The 17,575-nt window shown below is 38.6% G+C and overlaps 1 protein-coding gene across 1 annotated transcript in view; it reads right to left on the bottom strand.

Annotated features, from left to right (window-relative positions):
* Positions 1-17,575, bottom strand: part of LOC150080676 (DCC-interacting protein 13-alpha-like) — a gene marked incomplete in the record, with an annotated part of 341,505 nt that overhangs the window by 155,847 nt on the left and 168,083 nt on the right. Inside the window, 1 exon segment of the mRNA XM_090381733.1 lies at positions 9,572-9,656. Coding sequence (XP_090237859.1) covers positions 9,572-9,656 — 85 coding nt within the window.

The following is a 17,575-nucleotide window of genomic DNA, read 5'->3' as shown; positions in this document are numbered from 1 at the left end:
TGCCACTTCTCAGCCCATCTGCTTAACTTTTCTAGATCCTGTTGCAGTAGCCTACTGTGTTCAATGTTATTAACAACTCTACCAACCTTTGCAAACTAACCAACATCTGCAAACTTGGACATTAAGTCTGATATACCTTCATCGATATCATTGATAAATACACAAAACAACAATGGGCCCAGCACTGAACCCTGGGGGAATGTGTTAATAACATTAGTCCACATAGAGCAGTGTTCATTTATTACAACTCTCTACCATCTCCCACTCAACCATCCCTTTATCCATTGCAGTAGCTTGCCTTTAATGCCATACCGCTAAAATTTGTACAGCAGTCGTCCATGTGCAACAGTAACAAAAACTTTCCTGAAATCCAAGTATATGATATCAAAATTATTTTTTGCATCCAGTTATTTTGTGACCACATCGTAGTATCCAATCAAATTGGTCAGACAAGACTTCCCCTTGACAAACCCATGCTGCGTCTGAACTATTGCTGCTGTCTTGTGTAAGTGATCCTGTATCACCTCTTTAACCAGTGACTCCATTATTTTCCCTGAAGCAGAAGTTAAACTGAGAGGTCTATAATTATTTGTGTCACCCTTTGACCCCCTCTGTGAACTGGGGATACATTTGCACATCTCCAGTCCATGGGTACCTCCCCTGACTCTAAGGATGCTATCATAATTATGGCTAATGGTTTGCTCACTTTCCTTGCCGCCTCCTTCATTATAATTGGATAGATTTCATTTGTCCCAGGTATCTTTTTTATGTTTAACTTAAAAAATTTCTCCTCCACTTTCCTCAGTTATCACAAAATCACTTAGCTCCCTGTTAGAGTTTGATAAACTTCGGCATTCGCCTCCTTGAATAACTCCTCATGTGTGAATGTAGATGCAAAATACTCATTCAGTTTATCAGCTACTTGAGCAGGATCATCAATTGTCGAACCGTCTATGTTAAGTGGACCAATTTGATTCATTCCCTTTCTTCTAGAGTTTACATTAGTAAACAACTCTTTGCTGTTTTTCTTTGCGTCCTTTGCCAAAGATTTCTTGTAATCTGCCTTCGCCTGCTTAACCTCCTTTGTAACTTGATTAAAGATTACCTTATATCTGTTGTAGGCTTCTGTGTCGCCTGATAATTTATGTGCATCCCTTGCATTTTTTTTTTTTCTCTGCCACAAGCCTCATTAATTCATCCAACATCCATTTAGGCCTGAACCTTGAACAGTATTTCTTAGTTGGTATGAAAAGCCTAGTAGCCTCCAAGATGAAGTCCCTGAAGGCTTCCCATTTAGAATTCACCATTGGTAACACCTTCAGTTGATCCCACTCTATAGAATTTAAAAACTGTCTGAGACCTCTGTAGTCACCTTTACGAAAACAAAACCCTTCTCTTTACCCTTGATGGTAGTAACATCTTTAAGTAAATCCCACATCAGTACACTGTCAGCTAGTGGTTCCTTTATCTGCAAATTCTTAATGCATGAATAATCACTGCTGATAATCAGATCAAGGGTATTACTCCCTCTGTTTCCCCTCGAACATGTTGCCGTATAAAACAATCCTCCAATAAATCCACAAATCTTGCTAGTGTGCGAGTGACCAATCCACAAGTTAAACATATTTTAATTCCAGTCAATATCTGGAAAGTTAAAATCCCACATTACAATACATTCTGATTTACTGGTCCATTCTATTTTTCTGTACAACTGTTCATCGTACTCATCAGTGTCATTAGGCCTATAACATACTCCTACTCTCATTTTCCCTTTCCCAGTGTTTATGTCACTCGAAACTGACTCAACATTGCACTGTCCACAAGTGTCAACTGGATGCACTTCCTTAGATTTTATGTGTTTCCTAACTAACATCATAACCCCTTCTCCCTTATTACCCTGTCTATCCTTTCTGTACACATTGTACTCCCCAAATTCCCATTCTGCACTGCTTATATCTGTGTGACACCATGTCTCTGATATCCGAACAATATCTGCCTTTGATGTCTTGATCAGCACTTAAAATTCATCGATTTTATTTACTATACTTCTAGCATTAGTGTACATGCAAGTATACATGCACTTGTTCTTACTCTTAGTTACCCTTATGACTCCCAGCAGCTCTTGAAATCCCCAGTAACTTGCTCTCTAGGCTGCTGCTCATTACAATAGAAGCAGTGCAAGAATGACTTTTGCTTCTGTCTGTGGCTACCATTAATCTTTTAGTCTGTGAATTCCCCCCCCCAAACTAGCAGTTTTCCGACCCGCCTAACATTGCCTCGATAGCATCAGCAAATATCCTTGCACTCTTTCTATTTAAGTGTATCCCATCCATGTAGAAGCAATCTCTCCTGTTAGCAGGCACAGACCACACTGAAAAAAAATTTTCTACCCTGTGAGCCTTGCACAATCTCTCTAGGGCCGAATTGATTGACAATGCTCTCATTATATACTCCCTCCTGTCGTGCCTGGGCATAATTGCAGACACTTTCAAGTTTAACCCTAAGAACTTTTTTTCGCAACTTTTTTTCAGCATTGACCTATACTTGTTAAGTAAATCTGCAGATCTCTTACTCTTAAGGTCATTAGTGCCAACATGTACAACAATATCACCTTTTGTGCCCTTAAAAGATGATATCTGCTCTATAATTTCATCAACTTTTGTCCCTGGCAGACTTCCCCAGGTCCTGCACACATTGCTGCTCGATATGGAAAATCTTCTTCATGCAGGTCATGCAACAGTTGGATGTGGTAGGGCTTTTTCATGTTGAATGCAAAATTCTGTGAATGAAATACTGTCTCCAAGATCCCTACCTAACTGATAATTCTGGGTCCTCTTTGAATATTTCTCGAATTGATTCAATGCTTTCACGGGCTGTCCTTGGGCATCCACATCTCTCCTCGTCATGTACAGACTCAGTTATTTTAAACTTATTCACCATTGCATGAATCGCATTGTCCATAGGACCGGGACTATGAAATCTCCTTGAATATCTTTCCCTAATTTCATAAAACTTCATTCCTTTGATTCGGGATGTTACAACAAAAATTCGCTTTTGAACATTCATCATATACTATGGGTCTGAAAAGAAAACATTAAAAAATTAATAAAAAGTATAATAACAGCTCTAACATATTACAAATACTTATGTTTAATGTAAAAAAGAATAAATATACTTGTCGTAATGAAATATATTTGAAAATCACAGTTTCACCAAAATATGCAGTGAATTTTGGGACACCCTGTAGACACTATTATTTTGTTATATAAATTTTACTCTATTATGTTTTAACCTGGAAAAACTAATAACTCAGATAATGTGGCCAATTAATTGGATTTATAAATAGAAATCTTCCCTAATACAAAAGATGTCTATAACAAAAGAGATGAATTTAATTTTAATTTCAATGTAATCAGCCTTAACACACTGGGAATCCAATATCCCTATATCTGTACTTGCCAATATCATTAGCATAGGCACAGGATGCAAGAACGCAAGCTTATATAGCATCAGCCAAAAAAAAAAACCTTTATTTAACCCATCCACTTGCTCCAAATGTTTGTCAAGTTCTGCCTTGAATCTATTTAAGCTATCAACTTCTACAACAACAGATGGAAGTTTGTTCCAGAAATCAACCACCCACTGGCTAAAGGCAAACTTCTGCACATCTATCTCCTAACCACCTGAGAGGGCATAAATTTGAATTTATGCCCTCTCAGGTGATTATTCTGAGCCAGAGGAAGAATCCCATCAACATTGGGCATGCTCAAATCATTCAAGGCTTTATACACCTCAATCAGATCACCTCGCAGGTGCTAGTCTCCAGACACTGTAACTTGCAAAACTTAAGCCTTTCTTTGTAACAGCAACCCTTTGTTTAGTGAACAGGATTAGTGAACAGCATTCACTAATCTTGTTGCCTTTCTCTGCACTCGTTCCAACAGCTCTACATCCTCCTTAAAATGAGGCCTCAAGACCTGTATACAGTGTACTCAAGGTGGGGTCTGACCATTGCCTTATACAAGGGGATAATCACCTCCTTATCCCTGCTAGTAAAATTCCTGTATATCATTGACAAGGCACTATGAGCTACTCTTGCAGACTGTTTGCACTGCTCAGAAAACTTCATATCTGCCTGAACAATTACCCCCCCCCAGGTCCTTTTCATTCTCTACCACTGTCGGTGTGGTACCACAGAGTTGATAAGTTCCTCTGGGATTACTGCTTCGCATATGTAGTACTTTATATTTGTCAATGTTAAACTTCATTTGCCACCTCTCAGCCAATCTGCTCAACTTTTCTAGATCCCGTTGCAGCAGTGTACTGTCATTAGTGTCATTAACAAGCCTGCCAACCCTCGTATCATCTGCAAACTTGGACATTAAGCCTGATATACCATCATCAGTATCATTTATAAATACAGAAAACAACAATGCACCCAACACTGAATCCTGAGGGACTCCACTAATAACACTAGTCCACGAAGAGCAGCGTCCATTGATTACCACTCTGTCTTCTCCCACTCAACCATCCCTTTATCCATAGCAGCAATTTGAATCAAACGTTATATTGCTCCAATTTGTGAAACAGTCTTCCAGGTGCAACAGTATCAAAGGCTTTTCTAGGATCCAAATATATGATATCAAAGTTATTCTTCGCATCCAGTCCCTTTGTGACGATATCATCGTATCCAATCAAATTAGTCAGACAAGACTTCCCCTTAACAAACCCATGCTGTGTCCAAGATACAACTGAAGTCTTGATTAGATTATCCTGCACTGCTTCTTTAACCAGTGCCTCCATTAATTTCCCTGGAACAGAAGATAAACTAACAGGTCTGTAATTACCTGTCTCCCTTTGATCTGCCTTTGTGGATTGGGATCACATTTGCACATCTCCAGTCCATGGATACCTCCCCTAGGTCCAGGGAAGCTCTCATAATTATGGCTAAGGGTTTGCTTACTTCCTTTGCCACCTTCTTTAATATAACTGGATAGATTCCATCCACCCCAGGTGCCTTTCTTGTGTTTATCTTCAACAATTTCTCCTCCACTTTACTCTCAGTTATTACAAGATTATCTAGTTTATTGCCAGAGTTCAATACACCTCTGGCATTCCCCTCCCTGAATAACCCCTCATGTGTGAATGTTGATGCAAAATATTCATTTAGTTTGTTAGCTATCTGAGCAGGATCATCAACATTTGAACCATCGATATCAAGTGGACCAATCTGATTCATCCCCTTCCTTCTAGAGTTTACATAAGTAAAGAACTCTTTGTTGTTTTTCTTTGCATCCTTTGACAAAAATTTCTTGTCACATGTTAATTTATATGTGTCCCATGCATTTTTCTTCTCTGTCACATGTCTAATTAGTTCACCTGACATCCATTTAGGCCTATATATTGAACAATATTTCTTTGTTGAAATGAAAAGCCTAGTAGCTTCCAAGATTAATTCAAAATGGGAAGCATTCTTTGAATACATGATGTCATAAAAAAAAAAAAAAAAAAAAAAAACACGCTCCCATTTCACCCCCCCTTTCGTTCCAAGTACCTGTCCAGCTCAGCCTTAAATTTATTTAGGCACATCTCCAAAAATAACATTAGTTGGATGTGGTACAAAGGATGGCAGTCTGTTCCACCACCAACCACCCGCTGGCTAAAGGCAAACTTCTGCACATCTATCCTACATCTGTCTTTCCTCAATTTGAATTTATGCCCTCTCAAATGATTATTCTGAGCAAGAGGAAGAATTCCATCAGCACTGAGCATGCCCAAGCCATTCAAGGATTTATACACCTCAATCAGATCACCTCGCAAGTGCCTATTCTCCAGACACTGTAATTTGCAAAATTTAAGCCTTTCTTCATAAGAGCAATCCTTTGTTCCATTCACTAATCTTGCTGCCCTTTTCTGTACTCGTTCCAACAGCTCTACATCCGTCTTAAAATGAGACCTCCACACCTGTATACAGTATTCAAGGTGTGGCCTAACCATTGCCTTATATAAGGGGATGATCACCTCCTTATCCCTGTATATCACTGACAAGACCCCAATGAGCTACTCTTGCAGCCTGTCTGCACTGCTGAGAGAACTTCATATCTGCCTGCACAATAACCCCCCCATGTCCTTTTCATTCTCTACCACTGTCAGTGTAGTACCACAGAGTTGATACGTTGCTCTGGGGTTGCTGTTTCCCATATGTAGTACTTTACATTTGTCAATGTTAAACTTCATTTGCCACCTCTCAGCCCATCTGCTCAACCTTTCCAGATCCTGTTGCAGCAGCATACTGTCAGTAGCATCCTTAACAACCCTGCCAACCTTTGTATCATCTACAAACTTGGACATTAAGCTTGATATACCATCATCGATTATCATTTATAAATACAGAAAACAACAATGGGCCCAACACTGAACCCTGAGGGACTCCACTAATAACATTAGTCCACGACGAGCAGTGTCCACTGATTACCACTCTGTCTTCTCCCACTCAACCATCCCTTTATCCATAACAGCAATTTTGCCTCCAATGTCACACTGCTCCATGTGCAACAGTATCAAAAACCTTTCTAAGATCTAAATATATGATATAAAAGTTATTCTTCGTATCCAGTTCCTTTGTGACTACATCATAGTATCCAATCAAATTAGTCAGGCAAGACTTCCCCTTAACAAACCCATGCTGTGTCCGAGCTATAACTGAAGTCTTGATTAGATGATCCTGCAATGCTTCTTTAACCAGTGCCTCCATTAATTTTCCTGGAACAAAAGTTAAAGTAACAGGTCTATAATTCGTGTTGCCCTTTGATCCTCCTTTGTGAATTGGGGTCACATTTGCACATCTCAAGTCCATGGGTACGTCCCCTGAGTCCAAAGAAGCTCTCATAATTATGGCTAAGGGTTTGCTTACTTCCTTGCTGCCTCCTTTAATATAACTGGATAGATCCGGTCCACCCTGGGGGCCTTTCTTATGTTTATCTTCAACAATTTCTCCTCCACTTTCCTCTCAGTTATTACAAAATCATCCAGCTCACTGCCAGAGTTTAACTCACCTCTGGCATTCCTCTCCCTGAATAACTCCTCATGGGTGAATGTAGATGCAAAATACTCATTTAGTTTGTTAGCCAGCTGAGCAGGATCATCAACAGTTGAACCATCAATATCCAGTGGATCAATCTGATTCATCCCTTTCCTTCTAGAGTTTACATAGGTAAAGAACTCTTTGTTGTTTTTCTTTGCATCCTTTGCCAAGGATTTCTCATAATCTGCCTTTGCCTGCCTAATCTCCTTTGTGACTTGGTTACAGACCAGCTTATATCTATCATAGGCTTCCATGTCACCCATTAATTCATATGTATCCCATGTATTTTTCTTCTCTGCCACATGTCTCATTAGTTCATCTGACATCCATTTAGGCCTAAACCTTGAACAATATTACTTAATTGGTATGTAGAGCCTAGTAGCTTCCAAGATAAATTCTTTCAATGCTTCCCATTTTGAATTTGCTGTTGGTAACATCATTAGTTGGTCCCACCGTACAGAATTTAAATACTGTCTCAGACCACCGTAGTCACCTTTACAAAAGCAATAACCCTTCCCTTTCCCCCTAATGGTACTTACCTCTTTGAGTAAATCCCACTTCAGCACACTGTGATCACTGCCACCTAGTGGTTCCTTTATCTGCAGATTCTTAATGTATGAAGAATCACCACTGATAATGAAGCACACTCAAATCAAGAGTATTACTCCCTCTAGTTGCCTCCCGAACATGCTGATGTAGAAAACAATCATCCAATAAATCTGCAAAAGCCTTGCTAGTGTGTGAGTGACCAACCCAAAAATACCAATCAATATCTGGAAAATTAAAATCCTCCATTATTAGACTCTCTGATTTACTGGCCCACTCTATTTCCCTGTACAGTTCCTTTTTATACTCATCAGTCATTAGGCGCCTATAGCACACTCCTACTCTCAATTTTTATCTCCCAATGTTTATGTGACACCAAACTGAATCGACACTGCACTGTCCAGCGATGTCAACTGGCTTCACTTCCTTGGATTTTATGTGTTTCTTAACTAATAGTATAACCCCTCCTCCCTTCCTATCTTGTCTATCCTTCCTGTACACATTGTACTCCCCAAATTCCAGTTCTGCATTCCTTATATCTGTGTGACACCACGTCTCTGATTCCCAACAATATCTGCCTTTGATGTTCTGAGCAATACCTCAAATTCATAAAATTTATTTACTAAACTCCTAGCATTGGTGTACATGCTAGTATACATGCGCCTGTTCCTATTCTTAGCTACCTTAACACAACCCATGTATTTACTTGTACTGCAATGACCCCCCCCCCCCCCCCAGCAATCTCTGAAATACCCTGCATCTTGTTTTCCAGGCTGCTGCTCATTCCAATAGAAGCTGTGCAAGAATCAATTTCACCTCTGCCAGTGGCTACTGTTAATCTATTAGTCCTTGCATCCCCCCCCCCCTCAAGCTAACAGTTTTCCGACCCACCTAACACTGCCTCGATAGCATCAGCAAATATTCTTGCACCCTTTCTATTTAAGTGTATCCCATCCATGTAGAAGCAGTCTCTCCTGTTAACAAGTACAGACCAGGCTGAAAAAAAAATTCTATCCCTTGAGCCTTGCACAATCTTTCCAGGGCAGAATTGATTGACAAGGCTCTCATCATATACTCCCTCCTATCGTGTCTGGGCAGAATTGCAGACACTTTCAAATTCATCCCTAATTCACGGCTTTCTTTCAACAGTGACCTGTACTTGTTAAGTAATTCTGTCGGTCTCCTACTCTTAATATCATTAGTGCCAATGTGTACTAAATATCATCCTTTGTGCCCTTAAAAGATGATATCTGCTCTACAATGTCATCAACCTTTGCCCCTGGCAGACATACCCTCGTCCTGTTCCACCTATCCTTTTTCACATAGCATGTTCCCTGTTTCCCTGACAATAGTCTCCAACAACTACTAGTTCCTGTTGGATCAGTGCATTCTGCCTTGGGGGTTGCCGCTGTGTTGAGGAAACCCCCAAGGCAGAATGCACTGACCAAGTGCAAGCTCTGGCGTTGATGTGGCCAGCTGGGAACTTGATGGGCCCCCTCAATTTAGATCCTTCGAGGGCACCCACCCTGTCCTTCAAGCTCCCATATAGGCCCATAACAATGCTGAGTTTTCGCCTCATTTCCTCACTCATCGTGCGCGCACACAAAGACATCCCCCTTGGCAATATCATGTCCCGTACCTGATTGCTCCACAAACATCAAGCAAGCAGTGCAGTTTAAAAGGCTGTGATTTTATGTTTACCTTATGTTTATGTTCTTAAACATATGTGTTCTTACCTTACGTTCTTAAACATATCTTTATGTTTATTTTATGTTTACATGTGTATGAATTTCAACATCAAATCTTTAAATATTACATAATATACAAGAAAATCTTACTTCATTGGAGGCCTAACTAAACTTGGATGAATAATGCCATTAGTAATTAATACTAAAACTAGTGAAATGCAAATAAACTGTATCAACAGAAAATTACACTTACTTCATCCTTATTCATACTCATGAGATGACTTCCCATTGTATAGACATATATCCTATCCCACTTTGTCATCATACCTGCAAATCTCCTACATAAATTGCACATGTACATTAAAATGAAATACTGATGTGGATTAATGAATACACAAACAAACAACAGATTTATATAAATCATATAAAAGCATTTAAGATCTTTTTTTTTTGTGGAAATTATTTTTGTACTTTTCTTTTGTACTGATATGAGCACAACTAACACAATTTTCTTTTTGCACAATTAAGAACATAGTATCAACTGTCATTTTCAACGTCCTTAAATAATATGCTTCAGTTTAACAGTTGCTGTATTGCTACATTTTACATTAACATTAAAAATCCCAGAGTAACATACCAGCTGTGAGGTACTACCTCCAGGGTAATGGAAAATGAAAAGGACCTGGGTTTAATCATGCAATCAGATATGGAGTTCTCTGAGTAGTGCAGACAGGCTGTCAGGACAGCTCATGGGATTTTGTTAATAATATACGAGAATTTTGCTAGCAGAGATAAGGGGGTAATTTTGTAAGGCAATGGTCAGGCCATATCTTGAGTAATGCATACAGGTCTGGAGGCCTCATTTTTAGGAAAAATGTAGAGTGAGCCACTGGAATGGATACAGAGAAGGGCAATGAGAGTGGTGAGGGAAACAATAGGGTGCTTTTACCAAGAAAGGCTTCAGTTTTTCAAACTGCAGCATCCAGAGACTAGGCACCTGTGAGGTGATCTGATTGAGGCATTTAAGCCTTTAAATGGCTTGAGCAAACTGAATGCTGATGGGATTCTTCCTCTTGCTCAGACTATGCACATGAGGGGCTATAAATTCAAACTGAGAAAGCATGGTTGTAGAATAGATGTGTGGAAATGGATAGTTTGAATAAATTCAAGGAAGAACTAGACAAACTATTGGAGGGGAAGGATAGGTGAAATTGATTTTTTTTTTTTGGCTGATGATGTACAAGCTTGCTTTCTTGCATCATTTGCCACTATTAATACTAAATATTTCCCCAATGAAATTTTTTTTTCTCATCAAAGGTAATAAATAAAAGTAATAGTAATAGTATTTGCTATATAGTGCAATGAAGCCACAGGCTTTTGCTACACTGGCAAAAAAAAAAAAAAACTTGCATAGATAAACACAAATTATATGCTTCCCTCCTCACACAGGTAAGTATCCAGTTGACTCTTCTCAAATTTACTCAAACTGTCAGCATCTTCTACCTATGAGGGCAACTTATTCCAGCTATCAATGACTCACTGTCTAAAAGAAAACTTCCTACAATTTAATTTAAGCCTCAAGCCCTGTAATTTGAATTTATGTCCCCTAGTTCTGAAATTGTTTAGAAGTAAGAATTCCACCTTCATTCATTTTACTAATCCCTCTCAGAGCCTTATAAACCTCAATCAGGTACCTCAGAGGTGCCTGGTTGCCAAGCTCTGTAGCCCACATAATCAGAGTCTTTCGTCATACAGTCATCCTTCTGCCAATCTCACCATACGAGTGGCACGTCTTTGGACCCTTTCAAGAAGCTCAATGTCTTTTTTTAAATGAGATCTCCATACAATGTTATTCTGTTGAGATAGGTCAATATCCCACTGTATAAGCAATTGTACAGGCCATATTTGGAATACAATTGCCTTATACAGTGGGATTATGACTTTCCTATCTCTACAGAAGAACGTTCAATAAATCATTGATAAGACACCATCGGCTTTCCTTGCTGCCTGTTTACACTGTTCAGAAAACTTCATATCTGCCCATATTGTAACTCCCAGATCCCTTTCCTTTCTACTGTTTTTAATTCAATCCCACCAAATGTATAATTTATTTGTGGGTTGCTATTCCCCAAGTTTAACAATATTAAAACATAGCTGCCATTCTCTGACCATCTTTGAAGTCTGTTCAAGTCATCCTGAAGGAGTACTGCTTGACACCAATCATTAATGGCTCTGCCAATCTATGTCATCTGTATATATTGATATCATGCCATCTATCCCTTCAATGTCATTTATGAAAATGAGAAACAATAGTGGTTCAAGAACTGATCCTTGAGGGACCTACTCCTGACATTACACCAATCTGAAGAATATCCATTAATTACAACTCTCTGCCTTCTGCCCTGACGTCACCCAGCAATCAATATTAGAATCTTACCAGTAATTCCAACCTGTTCAAGCTTATACAGTAACCTCTTGTGAGGGTTGTTGTTGTTGTTATTTGGTTTTTAGGAGCATCAGCAACTAAGGCCATATTGCTCCAGGGATATGCGGTGGTCATTCCCTGACCTTTCCGCATCCTCCGTATTTGGTGGTCACGGGCTCGAACCCCGGTCTAATCAAGAAGCGTGTGCTACGCATCGCTGCTCCTGCCCACCTGGTTAAGGAGGCGCCATCTCGTGCGGGAGTGAGTCAAATGCTTTGCTAAAATCCAAATAAAGTATGTTGAAATTATTCCCTAAATCCAGCTCATAAGTAACTGTGTCAAAATGGCCTACTAAGTTAGTTAAGCATGATTTACCCTTCACAAAGCCATGTTGTGTGTGTGTCCTTCAGAATGCCATATGTATCTAAATGTCCCTAGATTGCACTCTTAATCATTGCCTCTAAGGTTTTTCCTACTGCTGAATTCAAACTAACCAGTCTGTAGTTACCAACATTACTCTTAGAACCGTTTTAATGTATTGGCAATATATTAGTATTAATAAAAGCCAACTGATGCAAGGGGAAAAAAGGCATATTCACGAAGGACTTTAAAAAATAATAATAATGATAAAAAAAAAAAACGTTTGATTTCGTTCAGGTACAAATCAAAACATTTCTTAAATTTACATAATTTAGTAATTTATGCTGATTGCAAATGACTCTGGCAAAATGAGAATTTTCTTATAAGCAGTCTATGACTATAATTTTTTTAATTTAAGTAAACCTTCTAGAATATTTACTGATGCCATCAAGGGAATGTTAGGTGGGTCAGAAAACTGCTAGGCAGACTATCAGATTAAGAGGCAGAAAAAGGTAGAGGTGTAAGTGATTCTTCACTACTTCTATTGGAAAATGCAGCAACCTGTAAAGCAAGGTGTCTTTCAATGTCTGCTGAGGGACCTCATGGAATAAGCAAATGCATAGACTGTGTTATGGTTACTAAGAGTAACAAAAGATATATTTGCATGTACATTAATGCTATGAATGTAGCAAATAAATTTGATAAATTCAAAGTACTTTGAAGTCATTAAATGTGAACACTGAGGGGATATCAGAGATATAAGGAATGCAGTATTTAAATATTGGGGTAAGGAGGTGACAATGTGTACAGAAAGGACAAACAGGACAGGAGGAAGGGAGGAGGAGTTATGCTCATTAAAGGCTGTTTTTGTTGTTTGTTTGTTATTTGGTTTTTAGGAGCATTAACAACTAAGGCCATATTGCTCCGGGATATGCGGTGGTCATTCCCTGACCGTTCCGCATCCTCCGTATTTGGTGGTGACGGGCTCGAACCCTCATTAAAGGCACATAAATCTAAGGCAGTGAACCAGTTAATTCAGTTGACCATGGTTTGACTGTTGAGTCAGTTTGTTGTGTATAAGTACAGGTAACCCACATATAACACGGTTATTAGGTTCCTGTAAAATGTCGTGTTGTGTGAAAACGTGCTATACGGGACTAGGAAAAAGTACAAAAAGGGAGGTTAGATTCCAAAAACTAACAAAAATATATAACTATTTCGTTAACAAAACTAATAAAAATACACCATTCTAGATTTCGTTTATCTTCTACTCTTTAAAAAAATCAGTAATCTGGGTTTGTTTGCTTTTGCTTGATAAATCTTTGTGAATTTTCATCGTATGGAATTAAGCATTTTTGAAGCTCCCTTTTGAACTTTGGGCTCTTTCATTCAAGAATCTGCATTCAAAAAATAAGATCCTAATTGCTCGACTAACTTTATGCCTTCCCCTATGCTTTTTAGTGTAAAATTTGGAAGTTCCGAATTTTCACCTGTGATATCATCATCTGAATTGATTTGAGTTTACCTCCGATGCCATTTGCACCAAATCCGCTTTGCCAGCTTCTTTTTCTAACAGTAATTCTTGAATGGCTTCAGTAATCATATCTTTTTTTATTTTTTTAGGAGCATCAGTGACTAAGGCCATGTTACTCTGTGTTGTTATTTTTTTTTGTTATTTGGTTTTTTTTTTTTTTAGGAGCATTAGCAACTAAGGCCATATTGCTCCGGGATATGCAGTGGTCATTCCTTGACCTTTCCGCATCCTCCGTATTTGGTGGTGACAGGCTCGAACCCCGGTCTAATCAAGAAGCGTGTACTACGCACTGCTGCTCCTTCCCACCTGGCTACGGAGGCGCCTGTTACTCTGTGTATATCGTCTATAAATTGCATGTGTCCTGAGGTCAATTTTCTGTTTTGCTGGATGAAAAACCAGAGTTTCTGGGAGAAAAAACCATGCTACCCTCACCCGACTAACTCAGCCATGTTGTGAAAAAGATCCATAAAAATTCCTCCCTTCATTAACGGGATTCGAACTCGGGTCTTTTCCAGCCGATGTGAGGAGGAGAGCGATTCTATCAACTGTGCTACCCACGAGGGCTTCAGTAGTCATATAATCAAAGTCTTACCCTCGTACCAACGTAGCAAGTTCTACTATCGCACCAATTCTGTTTTCTGCCTATTTGATCATATTTCCTGAATGAACTGACTCTGGCCATACATTTTTCTACACACATTTAACACTGACAGTTTTACTTCTTTCAGCGATAAAGCTATGATTCTGATACAGTCCACAATTGAGAAATGTGGACTGTATCAGAATCATAGCATGCCTCCATGCCATGTACCATGCCTCCATTACTTCAATAGATTCAGAATCAATTTTTTCCGAAATCCATCGTAATGATTTTCTGATGGAATCAGTTTTAAAGGTGGATATAATGCCTTGATCTAATGGCTGAATGAGAGAAGTTGTATTAATCCAGTACAACTGTGGTGGTAGGAACAAAACTTCAGCATTTGGATGACTTAAATCTTTTGGATGACCAGGTATGCTATCCAGTAGTAATAAAACTTTGAAAGTAGATTTTTCCACAAGTTCAACAAGTACAAGTTCAATAGCACAGAATGTAACACGGGAATTTCCCAACAAAATAAAATACAGGGATTTCTCAATAATTTTTTTTTTTTTGACTAGCAAGTCGACAGTGGGAATTCAAAAAGAGTGGTAACTCTGAAAAATTATGTCCAACATAATAGCAGGGTTTCCTCCCACACAAAAGCTCAAAAATACCATGTTATGCGAGGTTTACAGAAATTCTCTAACCTTGTTAGAACGAAACCGTGTTATATAAGTACCATGTTGTGCGAGGATTGCTGCAATTTATCAATCATGATAAATTGCAGCATGGTACTTCTACAACACGGCGAAACCATGTTGTAGAAGTACCATGTTATATGGGGATTGCCTGTAATGGGAAAACAAAAAAAAATGAAAGGAGAATAACATAGGTTAAATTACAGTAATGAATACAACAAACTGCAAATCACAATATTTTATAATGGAGTATTTAAACTTTCCAGACATTGACTGGAACTTCTGAATTGGTAATTCACACAGTATAAGACTAAGACTTTTGTGAATTTATTGGATGACCATTTTCTCCAAAGCATATAGAGAGGCAATGAGAAAAAGCAATATTTTTGATCTGATTATCAGCAGTGACTCTTCATGCATTAAGAATCTGCAAATAAAAGAACCACTAGGTGGCAGTGATAACAGTGCAATGATATGGTATTTATTAGCATTAGCAGAGGCATATGATGCAAGAAAGCAAACTTATATAGCATCAACCAAAAAAAAAACCTTCCCATTTTACCCATCTATTCATTTGAAATCAAGATATTTTATAATGGAGGATTTAAACTTTCCACACATTAACTGGAACTTCTGAATTGGTAATTCACACAGTAATAAGACTTTTGTGGATTTATTGGATGACCATTTTCTCCAAAGCATATAGAGAGGCAATGAGAAAAAGCAATATTCTTGATCTGATTATCAACAGTGACTTAGGAAAGCTTTTGATACTGTTCCATATGGAAGACTGTTGTAAAAATTGGAGCAGTATGCATTAAAGGCAAAATGCTGCTATGGATAAAGGGATGGTTGAGTGGGAGAAGACAGAGAGTGGTAATTAATGGACACTGCTCTTCATAGACTAATGTTATTAGTAGAGTCCCCCAAGGTTCAGCTTTGGGTCCATTGTTGTTTTCTGTATTTATTAATGATATTGATAAAGGTATATAAGGCTTAATATCTAAGTTTGCAGATGATACGAAAGTTGTTAATGACACTAAGCTACTGTAAGCAGATCTAGAAACATTGAGCAGATGGGTTGAGAGGTGACAACTGAAGTTTAACACTGACAAAAGTAAAGCTCTGCATATGGGTAGCAGTAACCCCAGAGTAACATATCAACTGTGTGGTACAAAGATGGTAGAGAATGAAAAGGACCGGGGGTAATTGTGCAGTCAGATATGAAGTTTTCTGAGCAGTGCAGACAGTCTGCAAGAGTAGCTCATGGTGTCTTATCAATGATATACAGGAATTTTTCGAGCAGGGATAAGGAGGTGATTATCCCCTTGTATAAGGCAATGGTCAGGCCATACCTTGAGTATTGTATACAGGTCTGGAGGCCTCATTCTAGGAAGGAAGTAGAGTTGCTGGAGCAAGTGCAGAGAAGGGCAACAAGATTAGTGAATGGAACAAAGGGCTGCTCTTATGAAGAAAGGCTTAAGATTTGCAAATTACATTGTCTGGTAACTAGGAACCTGTGAGGTGATCTGAATGAAGTGTATAAGGCCTTGAATGGTTTGAGCAAGCTCAATGCTGATGGGATTCTTCCTCTTGCCCAGATTAATCACCTAAGGTGACATAAATCCAAATTGAGGAAAGAGAAAGACAGTGGAAGATGTGCTGAAATTTGCCTTTAGTCAGCATGTGGTTGATTGCTGGAACAAACTTCCATTTGTCATTGTAGAAGTTGTAGCTTAAATAAATTCAAGGCAGAACTAGACAAACATTTGGAGCAAATAGATGGGTGAAATAGGAAAGGTTTTTTTTTTTTTTTTTGGCTGATGTTGTATAAGCTTGCTTTCTTGCATCATATGCCTCTACTAATGCCAATGCTTGTTTAGTTCTGCCTCGAACTTATTTAAGTTTTCCACCTCCACTATAACAGATGGAAGTCTGTTCCAACTATCAATCACCAGCTGGCTAAAGGCAAATTTACGCACATCTATTCTACAATTGTCTTTCCTCAATTTGAATTTATATCCCCTCAAGTGAGTAATCTGAGCAAGACGAAGAACTGCATCAGCATTGAGCTTGCTCAAACCATTCAAGGCCTTATACACCTCGCAGGTGCCTAGTCTCCAGAAGCTGCAATTTGCAGAAGTTTAGGGTTACATCTTATTAAGGTGTTGTAACAATACTGTAAATGGGACACAGGGAAGAGCTTTTGCTTTTGTAAGGTAAGGGTAACTACAATGGCCTCAGATAGTTTTTAAATTCTACATATAAAATCAATAATTAAAACTGATGATGATGCAAATAGCAAATTCTAAATGGGAAGCCTCAGGGAAATAATAGTAGAAGTTACTAGACTTTTTATGCTAAGAGATACTGTTCAAGGCTTAGACCTAAATGGATGTCAGACGAACTGATTAGAGTCATGATAGAGAATAAAAATACATGGAATGCAAATAAATTATCAGGTGATATAAAAAGTAGTCTGCAATCCAGTCACTAGGGAGGATAGGCAAGCTAATGCTGATCATGAAAATTCAACAGCAAAGAAAAGCAACAAAGTCTATTTTTGTTGCTTGAAAAAAATCAACAAAGATTATATCTAGCAGGGCTAATGTGATTCATCCCCCTTCACTGCCATGTTTACATAATAAAACACGTAG

The sequence above is a fragment of the Mastigoproctus giganteus genome, chromosome 9 (assembly GCF_048544385.1).
Source record: "Mastigoproctus giganteus isolate SK-2022 chromosome 9, ASM4854438v1, whole genome shotgun sequence".
Taxonomy (NCBI): Eukaryota; Metazoa; Arthropoda; class Arachnida; order Uropygi; family Thelyphonidae; genus Mastigoproctus; species Mastigoproctus giganteus.
The sequence above is the reverse complement of the archived record's forward strand: the minus strand, read 5'-3'. Positions and strand labels throughout refer to the sequence as shown.